The sequence below is a fragment of the Pezoporus flaviventris genome, unplaced genomic scaffold (genome assembly GCF_033815535.1).
Source record: "Pezoporus flaviventris isolate CSIRO_AGI_PZ_B2104156 unplaced genomic scaffold, CSIRO_AGI_Pfla_v1 ptg000007l, whole genome shotgun sequence".
NCBI lineage: Eukaryota > Metazoa > Chordata > Aves > Psittaciformes > Psittacidae > Pezoporus > Pezoporus flaviventris.
In genome coordinates, this window is record NW_026892555.1 from 71,707,362 (window position 1) to 71,730,556 (window position 23,195).

General features: G+C 39.4%; 1 protein-coding gene across 5 annotated transcripts in view; it reads right to left on the minus strand.

The window, feature by feature from the left end:
* ABCA13 (ATP binding cassette subfamily A member 13) overlaps positions 1-20,347 on the minus strand; it is a 169,075-nt gene extending 148,728 nt beyond the window's left edge. For 4 of the 5 annotated variants that reach the window (XR_009742647.1, XM_061449173.1, XM_061449170.1 and 1 more), the window contains exons 1-9: positions 20,230-20,347; positions 12,267-12,418; positions 11,345-11,373; positions 9,604-9,767; positions 6,938-7,053; positions 5,754-5,887; positions 3,845-4,009; positions 2,124-2,326; positions 1,376-1,503 (exon numbers count right to left, since the gene is read on the minus strand). Coding sequence is in view for 4 of the 5 variants with exons in the window: in XM_061449173.1 (XP_061305157.1) it covers positions 1,376-1,503; positions 2,124-2,326; positions 3,845-4,009; positions 5,754-5,887; positions 6,938-7,053; positions 9,604-9,767; positions 11,345-11,373; positions 12,267-12,363 (1,036 nt within the window). In the remaining variant the exon portion in view is untranslated. Of the gene's footprint in view, positions 1-1,375; positions 1,504-2,123; positions 2,327-3,844; positions 4,010-5,753; positions 5,888-6,937; positions 7,054-9,603; positions 9,768-11,344; positions 11,469-12,266; positions 12,419-20,229 lie in introns of those variants that run through there. The other variant, XM_061449171.1, reaches the window with a different exon arrangement.
* Positions 20,348-23,195: the final 2,848 nt, after the last annotated feature.

Genomic DNA, 23,195 nt, shown 5'->3' on the forward strand with positions numbered 1-23,195 from the left:
TCCTCGAATGAAAAGACAACCACAGAAATGTTACCAGGTCATGTTATTGAGTTGCCAAATCCAGTAGCCCTACAAAGATCAAGCTGTCACACCTCCATGCCCCGTGGTCCAATGAGCAGCAAGGCTGGGAGGCACACAAGCCAATGCATGCACAGTAAATGCACATGGCCATCCACATAGATCAACACAGACCAACACATACAGCACTTGCATGCCCACAAACAGCACCAAAGGCCTCACCCTGTTAACCTCCCTGGTTGGTCAGGGTGAAGGTCTGCTAGAGACATATATATATATATATATATATATATATATATATATATATGTACACGCACAGTGTCAATCCCCCCTAGCAGCTTGGCTCAGCCAACCAGATTGCCCAGCAGATGCCCCTGCCTCTCGGTCTCCCTCCACAGTTGCTGACGTCTGGGTATACGAGCCCAGAATAGAGAGATCTCACCCAGTAAAAGAATTAGAAGCGCAGTCTAGAGAGAAAGCAGGACAGACCTACAATGCTCAGGGGCATGGCCAGGCAAGCAGCCTCTTTATTACGAGAGACCCCTCTTTTGTCACCTTATTGCTGTTTTCCCATCCTAGTTACTCCCCAAACCACCTAAATAATTTCATCTCCCCGCTTCTGGTTCCCCTTCCAAACCTCTCATACTGCCTTGTGCAACCCCAAAACACTCTTTCCCTGCTTCCTCTAATAAGTCCAATGCCCCCAGGCAGTAATGCTCTTCAGTCTGTAAGGTGGCCATTTTGATTCACTTGCAATGACCAGCCAGAAAAGCCAAGCTACACCTAAATCTAAACCAAGACTTCTTGTTCATACCTATATGGCTGCCTGGATAGTCAACACTCAAAAGGTTGTGGTCAATGGCTCGACAACCAAGTGACCAAGTACCACCAGTGAAGAGTGACATTCCTTAGGGGTTAGTATTAGGACCAGCACTGTTTAACATCTTTGTGGGAGACATGGACTTGGGGATCATCAGCCGGAGTGTGAGCTCGCAGCTCAGAAAGCCAACCATATCCTGGGCTACATCAAAATGAGTGTGACCAGCACATAAAAGGAGGTGATCCTGCCCCTTTAGACCACTCTGGTGAAACCCCAACCTTGAGTACTGTGTCCAGTTCTGGGGCCCCCAGCATAAGGCCAGGTTGGATGGTGTCTTGTGCAACCTGGTCTAGCAGAAGGTGACCATGGCAGGGGTTTGGAACAAGATGATCTTTAATGTCCCTTCCAACCCCAACCCAGGGCACATGTATTGCAGAGCCCAAATGCCTTCCTAGAGGTAGAATGTTACTAATTTTCCATGTTATACTGTGGAAGTCATTTGAATGATAGTAACAAATAACCACCATTCAGCTTTACCTTCAGTGAAGTATAAATACTGTGCTATCACATTCCTTATGGCTCCATCTACCAGAAGCAATCTCTTTGAAATAGGCCATTGAGGTACATCCTGAAGTACAGACTTCATTCTCTCCAGATTCAGGATTCTGCAATCAAAAGAGGTGGAGCACAGTGGCATTGTGTACTACAAACAAAAAGATAAAGTTGCTAAAAAGCTATGGGACTTTTTTTCTGTTGTGCAGTCACTATATCATCTACTTTGTAGGTTCTTACAACAGCACCAGTATAGCAGTTTCCTTGTATAAAAAAAAAGAACCAAATTCCAAAATGCACAAATAAATTATTGAACAATTTGACTGCAGGCTCTCCCTTAACAGTAGATAATGGATTGTACCTTTCAGATTAATCCTCAGATGTTGATTTGTATAGTATAGATCATCTCTCCTCTAATGAGGAACAGGTTTTGATATGAACAATTTATTACAAGTATATAGCCATACAAATGCCAAATTGAGGCCAACATTATAACTCCCAGAAGGGATACAAATCATCCAATGTGCATTTTGAAAGAGAATTATCAATTCCTGTGTTCTGCCACAGTCTTTTCATAAGCCTCTGACAAACATAAACTCCCTGCATCTACAGCTTAAGTCCTGTGCAGAATCTCTCAATTCATTTATAAATCAGAAATCAGTGAAGTGTAATGTCAAAATAAATATTCAGTTGATCTGAATTTTATAAGACAAGTTGCAGAAAGATAACTTACAGATCATGAGATGCAGTATATCCTTCTGAAAAGTAGGCATCTGATTTCTTATTCCATTCCTGGATCAGGGTACTTATCTCTGCAAAAAGTTTCCTGACTTCCCTGTCATCTAGAAACCGAGACATTAAATCATCTGTGATTCTTTCAAGTTCCAAAAGGAGTTTCTGAGAGAACCTGTTGTTGCTGAACCATTGCTCAAATACCTAGAAGATTGAATGCAAAACAGAATGCACCTTGTTAAAAAAACAAAGCTTTATTATTTAGAAAATACACCAAACTTGCATGTCTAAAAAAAACCCAAGCGCACACACGCAATTAATAACAGAAAATTTTCTCCCTAACAGTGTGTCTAGACTCTGAAATTACTGGCCTCACAGAGGTTGATTTACAATACAGTTTCAACTGACCTGCAAGTTGCCTATGTAACATGCTACATCATATGGAGAACTAACATCCTGTGTTGTGCTGTCCCTGCCCACAGACCCAGGAATGGTAAAATAAAAACAGCCTGAGGCTGAAACCAATCAAAAGCAGACCTCCAGTCAAAAGCTTGCTTTCCCTTACAGGGCTTCTGCCTACACTAACAAGAAAATGGAAGGCAGCAGCTTCAACATTTTTGGTGTCCCATTACACAGAGAGAAGAAAAATGAGCCTGCGTGCTCCTATTGTGTAGTCTGGAATAAATAAGGCATACTAAGGCCTGGCCAAATCTACTGACTACTTTCCTTTTTCCACCATTAATTTATTTAATGCCAAGTGGTCATAACAGAATTTTACTATAAGAGATGTTTTGTTCCCCAAGGGAATTTCCAGTGGCCAGCAGCTTACAGTACTTCAAGTTGCCACCATAAGGATGTCAGCTCTTCTGAAAAGCTTTTAAATCATGGCTGAAATTATTAATGAGTTTTCCTGCAGCTAATAGAAATTAGTGCATTAGTTTGGGCAATCAAATTATTACTTCAAGTCACACATCAGTGAAACCTTTATCAAGAGAAAAATCAAAGGCTCCATTTTTGAGGAAACACACAGTAAGCTCTACATGCTTTCTTCAGATATTGCAAACATCTCCACAGCAGCTTGATACACAACTTCTATTATTTTATTTAAAAAAATCTCATATTTCAGTGAAAAAACAAACACCAGCATTAAGACAGCTAGGGAAGTGTTCTCATTCAAAAACATCTGAATTGTTTATCCTTTTCTCTATGAACTACACATATGTCATCCTAGAGACTGCATGCCAAGTTGTTCTGCCAGAGCAGAATTTTGAGATGCTATACTAGACATGTACTCTCATCCCCTGCAACGTGCTTCAGCTACTATTGCCAGAGATAGTGGAGGAAAAGTAAAAATAAATTAATTGTATACTATATCAGTGGAGGCCTGTAGTCTGCTTTCAGTTTTGCCCTTAATTCAGGCTCAGGTCAGACAGTAAACTTCTTTCTGCTAGGCCTCTGCATCATATTATATTTTACCATATTCCCTATTAGATTTCAAATCTGTATTTGAGTTAATGACAGAATCTGATTAAGTGGACACATGGTGATAGATTAGACTGCCACTGTAACAATTCTTTCTATGGATTACTTTGTCTTATTAGCAAGATGAAAATTTTACAAAAGTAACATTTAACAGATGATAAGTCAGATCTTTATACCGAGTTACTGTTGACAATTACATGCAAAAAATTAGGAATTTAATCTATTAACTTATTAGCGTACCTGTGCATAGAGTCTGAGCTTGCTGACAGCATGAACAAGATATATTTTGGCCTCATGCCATGTAGAAATACAATCGTCTTCATTATTCTCTTCATTTGCTTCATCTTTTGGCACTCTCGACAGAGCAAAGCACACAAACTGCTCCAGTGTCTCTCCTGTGGGAATCTGGCAAGGATATAAGAAATTAATGAGTATCTCAAGACAGTTGCTGAGTATTATCTCTGCTATCAACTTACTTATCTGGTGACAAAAAGAATATAGCCTCCTTCAGTGAGAACAAAGCCCACTTAATCCAGCCTCATATTCTAGGGCACATACTTCAAAGTATTCCACATGAAGAGTGCTGTATAAAATACCACTGGCACATTAGGGTACTTGTAGACCTGGCAGAATTATGAGACTAGTATATGCAAGGAATTTTCACCATGTAGCTACCCCAGCATTACTTCTATAGTCATTTGCAGGTTGACGCTGAACAAACTTGACAATGATACAGTACCCCTATACTACAATAACTGTATTGAAGCAACTTCACCAGTATTAAAATTACTGATGTGGAAAGCACTCAGCACAGTGATACATATGAACCAATGACTGCATGCAGCAGACTAGTTTTAAATTGAAGTCGGCAGGTTTCAGCAATGTGGCCAAGAGGCCGGAATTTTTTCCTCACAGCCTGACTTCTAGACTTTGTGTCGAAAGATTTATTATTCCCAATCACATAAATGTCATTAAAGCATACAAAAATAATATAGCTCATTTTAATTATTCTTGTTAATGCCTTTCTAAAACACTTGACATCCTAACTCCTCTTGATTGTGACTAGAAAATTTATTAAAAGTTTTGCAGAAGTTTTGGCCTCAAACTACCTGGGGCTTCAGATGCAGAATTAAAGTGCTCAGAACAGATATTTCCAGGTTTCTATATTTCCCTTCATACTTTCTGAAGGTCTTCAATGCCCTAACACAATCACACAAATCAAGATATTAGCTTAAGTAGCTAGCGAGTTGCCTGGGATTACACAGCCAACCGTATCTACCAGGCTGCAGTCAAAACCCATTCAGCTGATCAAACTGGCCAACACTGATATTTCATTAAAAGGCCATTCAAAAGTGAAGGATTTTTTAATAATTCATCCCTTTGTGTAAATAAGCTATTCTTATAGTGAGCTCTTCTGGAGTACAACTCCAGACTGTACTGGCAAAGAACAAACAGATTTCAGATAAATACCAACGTGTTGTGTTCAATCACTGTGGACTTCAGCTGAAATTCAAAAACATTTCAAGTGTTTTGCAGTCAAGCCATCACAACAGGTCACTTTGATCTAGAAGGCCAGAAAGTCTCTTTTCTCAGAGAGGGCTTTCTTCAAAATTTGATAGATCACTGGTATGTTTGAATAGTCCCACTGAGAGACTCATCAGTCAAGTATACTGATATCAAGACTGCACAACTGAGAAAAAAGGACTCCTGATGTGCCTTAATTTACACACAGAAGACACGGGCATTCTTTGTCTAGCAAACCAGATGAAAAACACTACCTGACAAATTAATCCAGGCACCTTCAAGTCTAGGAATTAGTTTAAAAGCTTAGTGAAACAAACCAGAGTTCTCTACAGGATTAGGTAAAAACCTCAGGACCTTGCTGTGTTCAGTAATGACTTCATAGAAGCATAAATTCATTAATGAATACAACTACATCTATCAATATTTTCATGTGCAGAAATTTCAGCTTAAGCTAAATACATTTCTGTTTTGGTGGGAGTGAACCCAGGATATTTAGGAGAGTTATAGCTTCCTCATGAATGTAAGATATGACTATAGCTCCTGTAAGGCATGAAAAAAAACCCTTCAGGGTAGAAATAAAAACAAAGATGAAAAAGAGTGACACTGAAATTTCCAAGTGATTTACCTTTCTTAATTGTGCTGTATAACTTAGTAACTTCTCAATGTGAAGATCATCAAAACCAAACCTGGATTCAAGTTCTGTTCTCACTGCATGTGGATTCCACAAAACATCCCAGAGAGAAAGATTATAGTGAAAACCTGAAAGAAAGAAAACCTTCTGCTTGCATCATTCCTGCTTTTTGTTCACGTTGTTTCTGATGACATCCAAGTACCATGTACTTTTCCAAAAAAAAAAAAAAAAAAAAAGTGTGGTGTGTACCTGAACACCAGTTTCACTAGGATAAAATTCATGAGTGCATTAGTATTATGGCAAGGCCTGTTAATCTGACAGTTCCTATGACAATGGTGAGATGCCCCTGTACAGTGATTGCCAGCAGACCAAGCAGTGTGCCATTCAAAACTGTGCATCTAATTCTGCACCTAGTCATGAAAATGTGTGTGCATGGGCTGGGTACGGATCATTGCTGAGAGCACACATCAGAAGAATACCAGAAGACCCAAGAAATTCAAGTTCATTCTCTGTGCAAGGTCTCCAACGTAAACACCCTTTTACTACTCCTGTCTTCATTTTGTCAGGTGAAGTGGGATTCAGACTGCATATAATTCTTACCCTGACCTTACATGCAGAGCAGACAGCCACACGTAGAATCTTATCATGTGTTACCAGATAGTTTGCCAACAAAACTTGTTCCTGACCTTTTCTTGAGGAGTTGTCCTGGGGCCAGCCTACCTCCTCTAATTAAACTCATCTCCTATAAACAGCCCTTCAGGTGAGACCAGGATTTATAGCAACAGAAAAGCTTGAAGAAAACAATAGAAGCTTAAAGAAAAACAACCACAATACTTAACACACATGTCCAAACCAAGAGGCTATCCTATCAAATGGAAGAAATTGTCCTCTGTAGTGATTTCATCACTTTCCAAAATTCATCACTGAAAGATCATTCTAAACCGAATATATGAGACTAACGTGTTTTATTTAGCAAATAGTTGCCAGAGTTTGATGCACTTCAGTTTTTAGTAGTTAAAAGACAAATCAATAAAGAAATGGGTTAACACTACAGCAATATAGCTCATTCTTAGACCTTGTACTTCAAGAATTTAGCAGAAGCTTGGATAGTTACTTCTATTGAGTATTCCCAGCATGCTTGAGGTACTTCAATGAAAATCTGAAGCAAAATTACTTACCGTCTAAGCTCCTATCTTGTACTGTTGCAGCAGTTAAATTCAACGTTGTTTTCACCATTTCATAGAAACTTTGGCCCCATGGCATCATAGTTAAATCCTTCAATGATGCTAAGATACTGGAAGTGAAAGATAAAGCAAAACTCACGATCTCTCTACACCAGAAAACCAGAAAGGGCTTGGAGGAAGAAGACGATGCTCGAGCATTTGAATATTAAGATACTCTTTTTTTATCATTCAAAAACTGATGTCAGATTAGACTTTTCATGAAAAGAAATACCCATACATTGAGATTTTACTGTTAAGAGTTTAACTCAATTTTAAACAAAAATAAAGAAACGTGTCCTGAGAAGACCAATGTCATCTGAAAAAAAAAAAAAAAGTAAAGAAAAGAGTTTAAAATGAGAGTAGAAATGCGAGCAAAAATGAGAGCAAAACTACAACCATTATCCCCACTACAAGGCAGGATGGACACAAAAAGCATACATTTTATTTCTACAGAATCTGCAGAGAAAAAATGAAACTTTAAAGCAACAGAACACTTTCTCTCAAATTAAACAAAGCGTATTACAGAATGCATTGATAAAATTATATTGAATTTCTTAGAAGTCTCAGTCACACTAGCTGTGAAACAAACTTCTTTGTTAATGTAGCTGTAATTTGCTGTTAAAGGTTTATGTTAATTTACCAGTGATTTCCTATAGAATATTCCTTTATCACTATGCAAATAATCCAGTTTTGTTAGAGTGGATCAGCAGTTTCCAACATATGTGAGAAGAAGAGAAGAAAAGCACTATTTAACCTCACCAAGTGGGCGTGAAAAGTTTCTATTAAGTGCCTCTGGGAGACACAACAAACACAATACAGTCCAGGAAGTGGGAGAAGTAAATTTAGGAACCTTTTTGCTGCCTAAATTCTGCCCAAGACAGGACCTCAATGTATGTTAGTACTACAAAGCTAGTCAAGAGTAAACAATGGATTTTGTGGCTGTCTTTCCAAATTGCATTAATTATGACAAATTTGGTCACTGAAGGACACCAAAGTCTTAAAAAAACCAAACCCCAAGTCTCCTTTTACTAATCACTTGTGGGTTGACACAAGCTGTCAGCCAAGCACCTATGCAGCTGCTCATTCACTCTCTTCTCCCACAGGGCAGGAAGAAAATAAAACAGAGGTGAGAAAACTCATAGATCAACAGAAAGACAGTTTAATAGGTAAAGAAAATGTTGTGCATGCAAGCAAAGCAAAACAAGGACTTTATTTACTACTTCCCCTCAACACGCAGATACCCAGCCACTTCCTGGAAAGCAGGGTCTCAGCATGCAAAATAGTTGCATGGGAAGACAAACCACACAACCACAAACATTCTCCAGTTTTGTCCCTTTCTCACTCCATCTATGCCTATAAACTCAGAGTAATCACTGCTGAGAGTATATTAACAGATTAGTAACTTGACCAAGCACAGCAGCCAGTAGTTACTGCTATCTTTGCTTACTGCTGCTGAAGAATAAAGCAATAATCATGAACTTATGATCAAGTTCCACTTTTACCTCAGGAACACACAGACCCTTTCAGAAAAGACTTCTGCTTTTGGGATATAAGCACCACAAGCACAGCTAATACATCCTTGCATGCTCATAGTTCAGAGAACAAGCTGGAATAAGGTTACACATGTCTCATGCATGGGCCAGGGGAATTAAGCCCCGACAAGGTTGCAGCCCACATATTGTAAGAGATTTATTTCCCAATTTCAAAAAAAAATATGCCATCATATCCTTATATCTTTTTTTATTAGGAAAAAGGCAGTGGGATGCTAAAGGGTGACAGAATCAGCACAGTAATTCCCCATTCAAAGTCTTTGGGCCCCTGCCTCCCTATGCAGTAAGGCTGGTGAAGTTGGTGCAGTTTTGCACAGGCAACCAGGTTCAGTGGCCTTCTCTAACCTTATAAATGTGTTGATTGACTACAACAATTTACTATCAACTGATTACAACCAGCTACCAACAAATACATTCCTGACTTTTTCCTAATTAATAATTCCATTATTTTACTGAAAATTCCTGTAGATACTTGTCAGTCTGTGATTTTGACGTCATGCCTTCCTCTGGATCCAACTGTCCTGTACCTGAGGCAGAAAACCTTCACATTCAGAATAGTCTCTGTGGGTTTTTTCTTACTGCTTCATTTCTTGAAAGAGAACAGCCAAAGCTACTTGGATAGCAAGAGGCTTGAGAAACGAAACGGAGACATTTTCCTGATATTGACAAAGTGATACATACACATTAAGTTAATAAGAATCCAAAATATTATTTTATTATATTCTTATGTAAATATTCTGTCTTTCAAAGACTCCCAAAGCACATTACAATTTTTAAAGTCATATTATGTGATGGGCTAATTTCAGTCATTGCTAACATGAAGATACTTCTTGAAGACTCCCAGAGAATCTCTGCTGAGTTTGAGAGACAAAAAAAGTATACTTATAAAGGAATTAAAATGGGCAAAACCTCTTACCACACTTCTACAAAAGCAGAATCTGGTAAACAGAAGAAAAATTCACCCTCTTCACACCAATAAGAATGCTTATTTTATTAAATAGGCAGGAGAAGAACAAGAATTGCATGTAAAACCTTAAAACAAAGTGCTTTCAAGAATGCAAAAGTACTTACTTTTGAATAGCTTCTAGAAACTGTGTTACAGCAGCTACCTCATCTTCTGTATAAAAGCTGCTCAATTCAAGGTGAGGGAGCGAATGCAAAAAGTTCCAGAAGTATGGTTGCTTGTACAGGTTTTCTGCTCTAGAAATCATCTCCTCTGCTTCATTCAAATCCATCTTTATGTGAAGAAAACACATTTACATGGAACTCTTCCATTAACAGAAAAGAAACAAACAAAAAAAAGCAGGTGCCTGTTACTCTCCCTACCCCTGCTCTTACCCTCCTAAATTTTAAACTATTTAATTTTTTTTTTTTCAAGTGGAAATATACCTCTAGCTTTGGTAATTTGCCACATCATTTTGGTGGTACTTTGAACTTATGTCAGCTTTGTTTCAGATGTCTTTTTCTGCTCTGATGGAAAACGGAACTGGGAGAAAAGCTGAGCAATCTCTTCTTGCTCAGAAGCATTAACTTTCCCAAAGAGATCTCAAGCACAAAGGAGTTCTTTGGCCCTGAAATGAATTTCTAAGTCTAAAGAGCAGGGGACTGCCAGGAACATGCCATATTTGCCTCAAAGTTCCTTGCAGTGGGTGTGAAATAATTGATAAAAATGGCTCTTTAAATATGAACTGACTGGGGTAAAATTACCTCTTTTATAGGACTACACTATCAGATGCCTATGCAAAACATAGCATCTATCACATTTGGGTTTTATTCAGTGTTTGTTTCCCTAAATTAATGTTTCACTAGGGCACTTTTGGAATATGATAACATGAGCAGTGTTTACACAAAAGGAGGCTTATGTATACAAGCTCTGTTACTAATAATGATAAACTACATTCATCTAAATATTTTCCTAATGTTAATACATTCTTTCTATTCTATGTTCCATTCCTGATATTAAATTTATACTGATACAGCTCCTTTCAATCATCTCATGAGCAGTTTGAAAATGTTACTATAAAAATGCCATCTAATTTCAAGTTACAGATTGGAAATCTAGGTTTCATGAAGTAGCCGTTACCATCGAATATAGAGAAAATTAATTTTAAAATATTTTTAAACTGAAGCCAGTGATCTGTGAAAGGTACAAAAATTATAGTAATGGTGATCTACTACTGTGCCCATTCAGCCTTCCTCTTTCGTTGAGAATGCAAGAGTGAAAGACTAATGCATTAGGGACAGCACAAAGACTAAATTCATTTCACAAACTGCCAAAGAGATTCTGAGGATAGTTACACCATATCTTGCAATTCTGTCTTCCTTCACCCCCAATTGAGCCTGCTTTCCATATTTACTAGATCAGAAATCTGAATTCAAACTAATCTCATCCAAGCAAAAGCCTCACCTTTTCAGTCTCACTGTCCTTTTTTAAGTGCTGGGCTGCTGAGGGAAGATGATTAATAATAAGTAGACACTAGGATAAGAGTTCCTTGCAAGACATTTTGTAATATGTTATATAGCTACATGGGGTCTGGCAGATGCGCTTTTAAATTGCTCCTAATGAATGACTAGCCTTCAAACAGCTGAGGATTTTAGCAACTAACAACCTAGACTGGTTTAAATCAGTAATGTAGAAATCACTGAACCTCTGTCAAATTTACAAGCCATCATTTTTTCTTTCAACAGCATACCAATTTTCTTCTTAAGATAGTTTACTAAAACTTGACAGGATACAAATCTCTAACCATTATAATAAAGATGCCTCAAAATCCAGAACGGTAATTTAGAAACAGACTATAAAAATACTTACATTAAGAAAGGTGGTGATGTTACAGAGCCCTGTAAAATCAAATATTTTCCTTTACACAGAAGCCTTATTAACTTCAAGAGAATCAGTTTTATAAGCAATAGCAAGTAGTGCACAAAGGGCATTTCTACAGGACTAAAGGCATGTGAAACAATAATACCCTACAAAGACAGCAATCCATCTGATTTTCTATGTTTTCCAATACTTTACTATTATCAGAAGGAAAAGAAAAAAATCAAACCCCAATTTAAAAGAAACTGCTAATCATTCACTTCTCAGTAAAGCAAAATCATCATATCCACACTAGATGAACGCACGAGCTCCCAGACAGCCAGGCATGAAAATTACTTTTGCCTAAATCTTTCTGCTTGAAAACTCATCCAGAATGGCAGGATAGTAGCAGGTCTTAAATGCCCACCTGCTACAGCAGCAAGACTGCACAGCATGGGTGGGAACACAGCAGCAGCATCAGACCTTGGTGTTTCCAGTCTCTTTTAGTGTGAGACTGAATTGTTTGCCTAGTAGTGAGCTACTGAGGTTTTCCCACCCCTACACTCTCTAGTGCAATAGAAAAACCTGGGAAGAAGAACTTAACTACTGATAAGTTACTTTGGAATGTATCTTATACCAAGTAACTATGTACTCAGGTTATTAATCCTTACCTTTAAATCTTTCCCTTCATAGTATTTTGTTAACTATCAAGTAGCAAAGCAAGTGTATAGTTTTAGAAAATGAGCTTTTTTCTTCTGATAATTTTAGGATGGCCACAGTAATAGTAATCATAAAAGCCCTTCTTTCCATTCTTTCAGATGGGCTAAAAATTTAGTTTTTACATTTTATTTTTAATCTAAGAATATTACTTTATTTGCTGGTTGTCATTACCTGGTAGACAAAGAAATTCACTATTAGAAAGATCACAGCTTACCTGAGAACTTTGAATTTTCTTCCCATAGCTTTTCTAAAGCCATGGCTTTCTCTGTGGTCTCAATAAATCCCTCTGCAAGTTCCTCTATCTCTTTCATGATGTCTAGATCAGGTCCTGTGAATCTCTCTGGACCCGTCTGGATGCCTGCAGTACTTTTCACAAAAGGAAACAGGGCAGGGGAGGTAATTACAAACTGGAAGTAAAGAGCTGTGTATAAGCTCACAGTAGTATTGTGATATTTTAATTTTTTTATTTATTTTTTTTTAACTATTGTGCATTTACACAACCTTTACTTAGTTCAGTTCATTAATGTGCAATCTGCAACACTGAGCCTCAGAACCTCAGGAAAGAGAGCAATGAAAAATTGCTGAGCTGGAGCGGCTCAACTGCACCAGGAACCCAATTCTGGCAGCAGCCAAGGACAGACACGTCCAAAAATGTCTTTTATGTCTCTAAACACATGCACATCTAAGCAACCAGAACAGGTAAGTTGGTCAATGTCACTAGATGAAATATAGGTAAATTCCTCTTTCTGGGCCCTGAAGAAAGTTGGTGCTTGCTCTTTAGTCAGTTTACTAAGCAAAAGAACTGTGATAACAACTCTACCACCTTAATAAAAAAGCATCCACACTAACAAACATACACTGATTCCAGATGACATGCTCCTCAAGATACCCTGCTACTTGAAAAGTTAGAAAAGTGGACTGTCTGGCTACATATTTCTGCCTCATGCTGACTCACAGACAAAGTGTTGGTCACTAGGAAAACCTATAGTTTGTATTTGGGATATGACAGCCTATTTTTTTTCAAAACACATGCAACAGCCTATAAACAGATCATATTCTCACTACTGACTTTCCCCCGATTCTAACAGCTAAACTCGTGGTATACGTTACTATCTCTATCATACTACCATCTGGTGGCTACTCAGTAGCACAACAGTTTTCCATCAAGGTGAAATCAGTTAAATATCTCTTTACAGGACAAAATACTTAGACCCTCCTGAGACACCATAAACACTTTTAGCATGTTACTAGGCAATTGTCGTGGTTTAAAACCAGTCAGGCAGCTCGTTCATTCACTCCCCCCCTTCTTTCCCTCCCCCTACTCCCAGAGGGACGGAGAGGAGAATCGAAAAGAATGCTACTCCCCTGGGTTGAGATAAAAACAGTTTAGTAACTAAGGTATAACACAGATCACTACTGCTACCACCGATAATAATAATGATAAAGGAAATAACAAGGGAAGAGAACACAACACCTCACCACCAGCCAACTGATAACTCCCCCCCTCCCACCCCCCGCCAGCCTGACGAAGCACCAACCCATACCTCCTCTAGCCCTGCAGTCCTAACCCTTCCAGGTAACTCCCAGTTACATCCTGGGCATGACGTGCTGTGGTATGGAATATCTCTTTGGTCAGTTTAGGTCAGGTGTCCTGTCTCTGCTTCCTCCCAGCTTTCCCTCCTCCCTGGCAGAGCATGAGGCTCACAAAGTCCTTGGTCAGACTAAAACATCAGCGTTATCTGCTCTGTTCCTAGGCCAAAAGTCAAAACAAAATGCTGCACCAACTACTAAGAAGGAGAAAATTGACTGCTACTGCTGAACCCAGGACAGCAATTGAATTCTGTTTTATCTTATAGTAAGTTCAAATGATCTTAGAGTGAAATCCTAGGTAGCAAAAATACAGTTATTTTTCATTAGAAGCACCATTAACTGTCACATAAGCCCCGCTTACAAAAGCATACTAAAGATTTACATTTCTTTCTTGTCAAACTTGTAGTTTGACTTGTTTTCAGAACAGTACTTACTTATTGGTAAAGGAAAACCTAGTTAGATAAATGATATGAAGCAAACAATAAATCAAAGCAAAAACATCAGCCACTGCTTTCAGGTTCTCTCATTTCTCTATCTCTCCCTCCCTGATCCTTGTTTGTTCAGACACTCACAGGCCTGTCTGTAACTTTAGACTAGGGGATGAGGAGAAATTCTAATGTTAATCAATTTCTTGATTGTTTCAGTGCAGCTTATTTTGATCCCAACTTGGTCACCAGCCAGTAGGATTTTGGAAAACTCTTTCAACAACCTCAATCTTCAATGGATTAAAGGCAGAACAATTCCTCACTATTTTTTATTTTAATGGAGTTTCAAAAATCAGGCTTCTGTTGTTCAGAGGGAGGCTTTTAGGGTGATTAATAGCTGCAGTTTTACCTATTGCTTTTGAAAACTTCCATATAAGTTCCAAATTTACTGCCTGAAATTCCAGACAGCTAGAAACACTGGTATTTGGCAAAGAACATGAATAATAACTGCATACTGAAAACTTTCAAGCACTGTGCTTTTTAAGCATGAACAAACAGCCAGCACTTGGCCAGAATAACAAACATCACATTGGTTAAGACACAAATCCAGTCAGAACTGTAAAATAATAGTATTCTGGCTCAGTTTCCACAGATATTTTATTGATAGCTATAAAGTTTCCTTTGAACTAAGATGACCGGCAAAAGGCTTCCAGGTCATGCTGCCTTAAGTGCTGTGTGAGGTGTCTCCAGGCTTGAAGGCTAGAAGACAAGCCACGGTCCTGCAAGGGGTTCCACAGAGAACATGAGGGGGGAACACAACTGGGAAAGGTACACAGACTAGAAACATTAAAGAAAAAAGCTGGCAGCACTTGGAGCACGGTGGCTCTGAATCACTCCATGGAGAAGTGCAGGGAAAAGCAAGTTGATGGTGAAACTCCCAAGCACAAGGATGAGAGCAGCCATTCCGACATGCTGTTTCTGAACCATTAGCTTTATGGGGATTTCCAGGGCAGAAGCGATGTCAGCCAGCTGCCACTGTGCCCCTTTTTTTGCCATCATTGCCACAGACTGGTTACTCATGGAGCTGAGCGCAACTTCCTTTGGTAGAGGAAATAGCGACAGGCAGATTAGTTATCAGGCTGTTTTGTGAAACAGATGAAAATATTTCAGAGCTTCTATCTGCTGAATATCCATGCTAAATTTGAAAGGATTTTATATCTTTTCAACACGGTAATAGGGAAACACAGTTATCTCTTAATAACAATGTCATAAGATACAACTAGTTTCTTAACTCAGAACAAACTGCACAAAATTGCAGGAAGATGTCATTATTTTGCCAAAGAGGTAAGAATCTAGACTTCAAAACCAGACGTGGCAACACTCAAGACAAGCAATTTTCAGATAGTGTGCTGAAAAACTTAATTGTTGCACTGTTACTCTCCCAAAGAGCCTTCAAAGTATGCTTTCTGGAACAGAAGATGTTGTGAATGTGTAAAGGAAGTCAACAGCAGCAGTTGCTAGGAACAATAAAAAGGATAAGCAAAGGATGACAAAAAGGACAAAAGGAGGTAGCCAGCAATTTGTAAGAGACTATGTACTTAATTAGAATTGGGGTGTTAGGAGAAAGTATGTGTGCATGTGTGTATATGTGCATATGTAAATGATATCATTATCGTCCATGGTAACTCTTCCCTTAATTGTGCATTTCCAGAAGTGCTTTCATGAGGGCAGAAATTAAACTGAAGACATATATTCATACAAGTTCTGACTATAACAAAACACTGTTAAACGGCAAAAAGACTGCATCGCTCTGAGCATGTAAAAGCAACCATCATTTCCTAAAGTCATGACTCAGAAACGATAACTCTGTCCAAATTACTCAGTAACTCAGGATGACAATAAGAACATTTCAGAGTTGATCTGATATCTCAGCTCTGATGTGCAATGCCATTTAAACTGGTGATTTTCAAAAGCCCCTCAGCAAACTCTTCTCTCAACCTCACCCCTGTCATCACATTAAAAATTAGTCTCTAAAATCTCCAAGCCCCAGCTGCTCTGGCTCCCATTCTGCAGCATCTCAGGACAGCCTTGGAGACATGACATCTTCAACACCAATAAACATGCTGGACAACAGCTTACTGTGTGTTTGTCCCAGAAAGATCTTTCTCCTCCTTGGGTACATACTGTTATAACCCTTGTAAAATGCAAGGAACCACAAAAATATAAAGAACCATAAAAGCATTGTTCCTTACTGGCTATCAAATGGAGAAAACTCATGTTTAAAATTCCTTTTCTCCCCAGCTCTCTAGCAATCTATAAGCAAGATCACAAAAATTGCTCAGGTTTCTGTTTTCCAACTACACAGCACAAGACTACAAAACTTGGCCCAGACCACACAGGGTTACTGTTCAGTAAGTTGCTGTAGAAATGCAGCTATCTTGCAGAATTATTACTTTTTTAATTTGAAGATACACATCATTATAGAAAAAAATGGCCCACTAATCAATTCTCATGCAAGTGCATATCACAGCTGCTCAGACTTTCCTTGATTTTGTTTTTCCACACCTGCTCTTGTACATGAGCTTTTCTGATACTACTCCACTAGAGGAGGCCCAAGTATCAACAAAACTAGTAACAAGAAAGGAACCAGCATGAGTGGGGCTGATCCAGGAGCAGGGACTAAGCTAGGAGCCGAGTCCACCCTGGAGGAGGCCATGCCCTCACTAATGGGCACTGTCCCTCAGCATCCTAGCCAGCAGACAGACCCAGGGGTGGGTCACAGGCTCCAGTGACAGCCCCTACACAGAAGGATGAGGTTTTTTTACAAAAGACAACTGTATTTCAAACTGAGAGCAACAATACGGCACATACTATGAAAACAAATGGGCTAAGTGTCCATGCAAACTATGCAAAGTCTCTGATTTACCATTAATAAACACAACATTGTTAATGCAAAAATGTCCCTGAAAATTACTATAAAGAACCACCTATGATTTGATATACATCCTCAAAAGGAAATAATTGGTACTACTGTTCCTGTGCCACCCCTTCTTTCTAGTCAACACAGGGACATTGCAGGATTCGGTTATGCTTGGCTGATCAAGCTGACAGCCTGTAGTCCTAAGGCTGTTGGCAGCCAGCATAAGTCAGAGCAACCCTGAAGTTGATTTAATTTATATTGATGGACCTGCTAGAATAGACTGACCTTAGAATGAGTTTCATCCTACCTTTTTATCCCTTTTTCTTACCTGAACTATATACTACTCAGTTATTGAGTTATTGAGCGTACAAATATGCATACATACATGCATTTTATTTTTCAGTTGAAAAAATTAGAGCCATTGAAAAACTTCCCTAATTCTTAAGCTGGTCTAAGACTGCCTCCTGGAAATTCTTTCCTGCTTTTCTTTTGAGCTGAAAAATGATTTGGGCAGTTCAGTCAAAGCAGTGTAAATAATCATGCAGAGCAGTCAACATAGTTCATAGTTTCTAGAGGTTTAACACACTTAGATGGCAATTGGGCTAGTGATGTAAATAAAAACTATCCTTTTAGGAAACAGTCTGTAAAAAGATCAACAGCTATTGTAATTCTATAACCCAGTAATACAGTATTGCTACTGCAAGTGACAGGCTACAGCCTTTGTACTGAGTGCAAGACCATGGCACAGAAGCTTGCCACCTTTGCTTTGTCTGAACTTCTGAACTTGTCTTAATGTACCTGGAGTTCTGTTTTGCCTTGGTTTAGTTTTAACTTTTTTTCTGGCCAGATGGCTCTTTGCTTTACTTTCACTGTCACTGTATAACACCATCATATGTTTATATGGATTAACAAGTGTTCATCCAGAGCAAAGTGAGATATTTATGATTAACATAGCAAAGCAGTGCAGAGGAACACAGGCCCAGTATAACAGTAAAGACCTTGAGAAGTGGGGACACAAGATGTACTTTACTGAAATACAAGATGATAAGGGATGAGGCACAGGCTGGTACTTAGGAACCTATGGCTATAAACAACTCAAAACTGACCAGTTAAAATGCAGAGCTATAGTCAGACAAAGCCAATTTATAAGTATCAGGAAAAAAGAACAGGTATCTAACATATGTGAAAGATACCACATACATTCAGATGTACCACATAAATTCAGATATACCAGATACAAACCAATGGGGAACAAGAAGGGTAAAAAGCACATTAGCAAACATAAGTGACCCCAAGTGCACTTTAGAGTGGAAAAGAAGCCAACACCACCACATTCCTCCAGGTAAAGGGCTCCAGATCATGATTTGCCATAACAACCTCACCAGCAGCAGCAGCTACTGACTCTATGACCCAGAGCAGCAGAGGAAAGGTGAGCATAACCACAGAGAAAGGAGGAGAAATTAAGTGGCTGTATAACAACTTTAACTATATTATTTTTTACTAGGAGAATTATTGTTTAGGGCTGCATCAAAAGGAGCATGATCAGCAGGTCAAAGGAGGTGATCCTGCCCCTCTACTCTGCTCTCGTGAGACCTCACCTGGAGTACTGCGTGCAGTTCTGGTGTCCTCAACATAAAAAGGACATAAAATTGTTGGAACAAGTCCAAAGGAGGGCCACGAGGATGATCAGGGGACTGGAGCACCTCCTGTATGAAGATAGGCTGAGGAAGTTGGGGCTGTTCAGCGTGGAGAAGAGAAGGCTGCGTGGAGACCTCATAGCAGCCTTCCAGTATCTGAAGGGGGCCTATAGGGATGCTGGGGAGGGACTCTTCATTAGGGACTGTAGTGATAGGACAAGGGGTAACAGGTTAAAACTTAAACAGGGGAAGTTTAGATTGGATATAAGGAAGAAATTCTTTACTGTTAGGGTGGTGAGGCACTGGAATGGGTTGCCCAAGGTGGTTGTGAATGCTCCATCCCTGGCAGTTCTCAAGGCCAGGTTTGACAGAGCCTTTGGTCAACATGGTTTAGTGTGAGGTGTCCCTGCCCATGTCAGGAGGGTTGGAACTAGATGATCTTAAGGTTCTTTCCAACCCTAACTATTCTATGATTCTATGACTGTAATACTGTTATTTCTGTATAGAAGCATTTTGTGTAACAATAGACCTGGACTAAGAAAGATTTGTGACTTAAACTGTTAAGATTTCAATTCTACTAACAAATTAATACTTCATGTGGAACGTGTTTGCCCAGCATGATCTTATGCTCTATCAAGACCTCTCTAAGTGTACAAATAACTAGAACACACTGTCTAGATCAAACAGCAAGTATTATGACCTGTTACTGTGATACTGAAGCTTTTCAACTTGATACAGGCTGAATTTATTACTACCTATAAACCTTTGCAATAATAAACCATAAATTTGGTGCTTTTACACACTTACTTGACTCAAACCAAGATCTTTTTTCATAGATATTTACAATTTTCTAAGAAGAAGCATTCATATATATATACACATATATTCTGGTTAGCTCATCTTAATTTGAGCTTTGCAATATATTTATTTAAGACTATGTCCTTCAGACAATTTACATAAATATCTTTGCATCTCCACTCTTCTCAACATTTTTAAATAGATGAAAATGCTACATTTCTTATGAAAAAGCCCAAATTGATCTTTATTCTCTCTGCAGTCTGGGCTTCTGTAACAGCGCCTTCTTACAGACTACTTTTTCAAGTTCTTTTTATTACAGATCTTCTGCTACTCCTTTTTGGTTCTTTGTGGAGCTTACTCAAGAGCTATTCTTGTGCTGTTTTTCTATGTTTACTTCTCCCCCCATGTATGCTCCCAAATTATTCAAAGTTTAAATCCATTTATTATATATTTTCTGTTGCTCAATTTTACCCTCATGTAATAAAAAGACTTTCTAGTGAAAGACAAAATCATGTTTTCACATGGCAGAAGTGAAAGGCAAGAATATCACAAGGTACCTCCCCATTTTTTCCCCCAAAGAGTTTTCAGTATCTAATAACAGCATGAAATGCCTAAGAATGGCAAGCAAAAATTACGAGGAGTCATGACTAAGGCCCTACATCTTCTGCATTCATAAGGATACTGAAGGAAACTTTAGCAAAGAATAACAAAGCTCCTATTCTACCTGTCTACAAGACAATAAGAACCTTTGCTGTAGAAAAAGATGCACTTTGATACTGACAGCTCTGTCAAATTCATGCAACTTACCGTAAGCGGTTGTTTTCCTGTGTTGCATAGCTAGTATTTTTGCATTTTGAACCAACATTACAGAAAAGAGTCCGTATGAAAGGATAAAGGCCCCCGCTTGGTAAATCCCGAGCTTCCAAGTAACCTAAAACCGAGTAGCAGCAGAATTAAAACCAGTGACATTGCAGTTACAAACCTGTACCATCACATTGTGTTCTCTTCTCCTAGAAAGCAGCTTTGTCACCTGCCAACAATGTAGTTGTATCGATGGCAGGTGCCATAGAACCATAGACTTGTCTGGGTTGGAAGCAACCTTAGTCATCTAGCTCCAACCCCCCTGCCATGGGCAGGGACACCTTCCACTAGATCAGGTTGCCCAAAGCCCCATCCAACCTAGCCTTGAACCCTGCCAGGGATGGGGCAGCCACAGCTTCTCTGGGAGACCTGTTCCAGTGCCTCACCCCCCTCACAGTGAAGAATTTTATTCCATTTAAGAACAACTAATTCATCACAGAAAATTAATAACTTCTGTGTCAGACTGTGGCAACAAGGTATAACATTTGAGAGAAGTCATTGAAAAGCTGATTTTCACAGTAGTAACACCACTGCAACATCATATGCTGATAGCCTCTCTTCCAAAAATTACTTGTGACCTAGATTAGGATACAGACTTCTTCACTAACTAGTATTTCCTCTTTTTTCCCAGGCTTTCATGAGGTAAAGGAACTGGTATTCAGCTATATTCATTCTAAATCCCATTAAATGAGTAGGGGTAAGATTCATATTGCTTAACTTAATATCTACTGTAGAATTACCTGCCTCTGAGCCAGTCACCTATACTTCATTACTTAATAGAAGGAAATAAGTACAACTGAAACTTAAATAATCCACTTTACTCCAAAGTAGATGTCTCAAATCTAAATCAGACTATCTCTTACCCGCCTAAATATAACTTGGTTAGATCCACAGTTAGACACAACTGAAGCCTACTGTAGGATTCTTTCCATTGACTCCACTACATTTCAGTTCACCCTTCTAGGATAAATGCAATATTTCCTAAACACTTCTCAAGCAGAGGCAACCAGAATAGAACACAGGTGAAACAAAACATACAGTTTTCCTTGTAATTTGGAGGCTCTTGGAAGCGGATTGCAGCCAGAATCAAGAAAAGCACACATGGCCAGAGTATTTCAATGAGAGACAGGACCTGAAAAGGGAAATCAAAACATCATCAGTACTATAGAAAACATGATTTGGGAACAAATCATTTCAATTCATATACCTTTTAATAAGAAAATAAAAAAAATAAATATTCGCTCTGCAACTACTTCAGGGAAAATAACATAATTACAAGTAAATTAGCAATTAAGACTTCTATTTAAAACCCTTATCGCTTTGCCAAATACAGAGTATTTAGAGTTCAAATGCAGTTCTCACTTGTATTTCTAGTGTTGGTAGATATTTCCCTCTGGTCAACGCAGTGACTGGTGATGTGATGACAGTGACATCCAGCTTTCCAATTCCTGAACCTCTGAAAAAGCCAGCTTTTCCGTACCTTGCTGCAACTCTTCGTGCTCCCCTACTGTCTTGAGCCTTGCCCAGCGGTGTACCTCCTTGTCATGCCTTGCTCCCTGACTGGGAAACTGGTTGGATCCCTGACATCTTTTCTTTCACCTCTCTCCAAAATCCATCACCTCCAATAGCACAGTGTTGCAAGACCAGCCAAGCAAATGGGCCTGATGCTGCCCACTGCCACTCTTTGTCTTGCCTTCCCATTTCCAGGGACACAATGAAAAGGCACCCAAGCTAGTGCATTGCAGGACTCTCAGATTTTGAGTACATCTGTCAAGCAAAATTAAAGTACACAGTCTGTGCTTGTATATGAGGAGAGAGAGGGTGCAAACCCCCAAATGGATTGCAAAGAGAAAGAAAACAAACGATTTTCAGGTGCAAAAAGGAACAAATCACCATTCAGCCAGCTTTCAAAAGGCTTCTAGATTCACTGATAAAAGTGCTACAAAAAGTGTGAACACCAAACTCAGTAACAGAAATGTAGCAGAAATGACAGCCACACTAAATATTTCCCATTAGAGGTTATTAACTTCTCCAAAGTATATTGAGGATTTTTATTTCTAAACTAGTAGAGCTGAATCAAGTTCCACTGGGGAGTGATTCCTAAACTTGGGTATGTTAGAAAAATACCTGAGAAAGGCAACGTAATGCTTAGAACAAAACCCAGTGAGAAAGCCTTCCCTGTGGAAAAGGCCTTCTCTGCTGAACACAAGGCAAGGAAATAAAGGCTTTCTGAATTTTGAGAAGTTACCATTTATCTAAACTGAACACACTCCAAATTCAAAAAGAGCGAACCAAAAAGAGATTGAAGCAATGTACTTTCAAATGTTTAGGGAGCAGCAAGTGCCAGCTGCTGCTTCCTAAGGCACAAGGAGCCATGCATAGCAGTAACACTCCCAGCAGAGCAGGGGCCCCATCAGCTAGGAGCCACTTCTTCAGGACCCCACAAGGCAAACTGGGCAGGCCCAGCCATCACAGACAGGAACCCAGATCCTCAGACTAGGTCATGGTGATGAGGCAGGACCATGGTCAAGCCAGAAAGACAGTGGCCAAGCACAAGAGCTGAGCTAGAGAGCAACACACCTCTGACTTCACCTAAACAGGAGCTGAACCCCCAGAAGCCCCATTTCAGTTGGGCCCTGGGCCCAGGTGGGGCTGGTCAGGGTGATTAAGGCTTATCAGTGCCTCCAGGGTGCTGGCAAGTCTCTCCTCCTTAGCAAGTTCATCCCCACACGTCCTACCTAGGATTGGAAGTGAAGTAGTTCTGTTGCTGCAGGGTAACAGTGGGCTAGTTTGGTGGGTGTGGGTTGTGGATTCAGGTACAGCAGATGAGGAAAGCGAAATTACAGGAGAGCTCTGGAGGAGGTGTCACCATCCTGGCCATGAGGGGCTGGGAAGGGTCAAGGCTGCCCCTG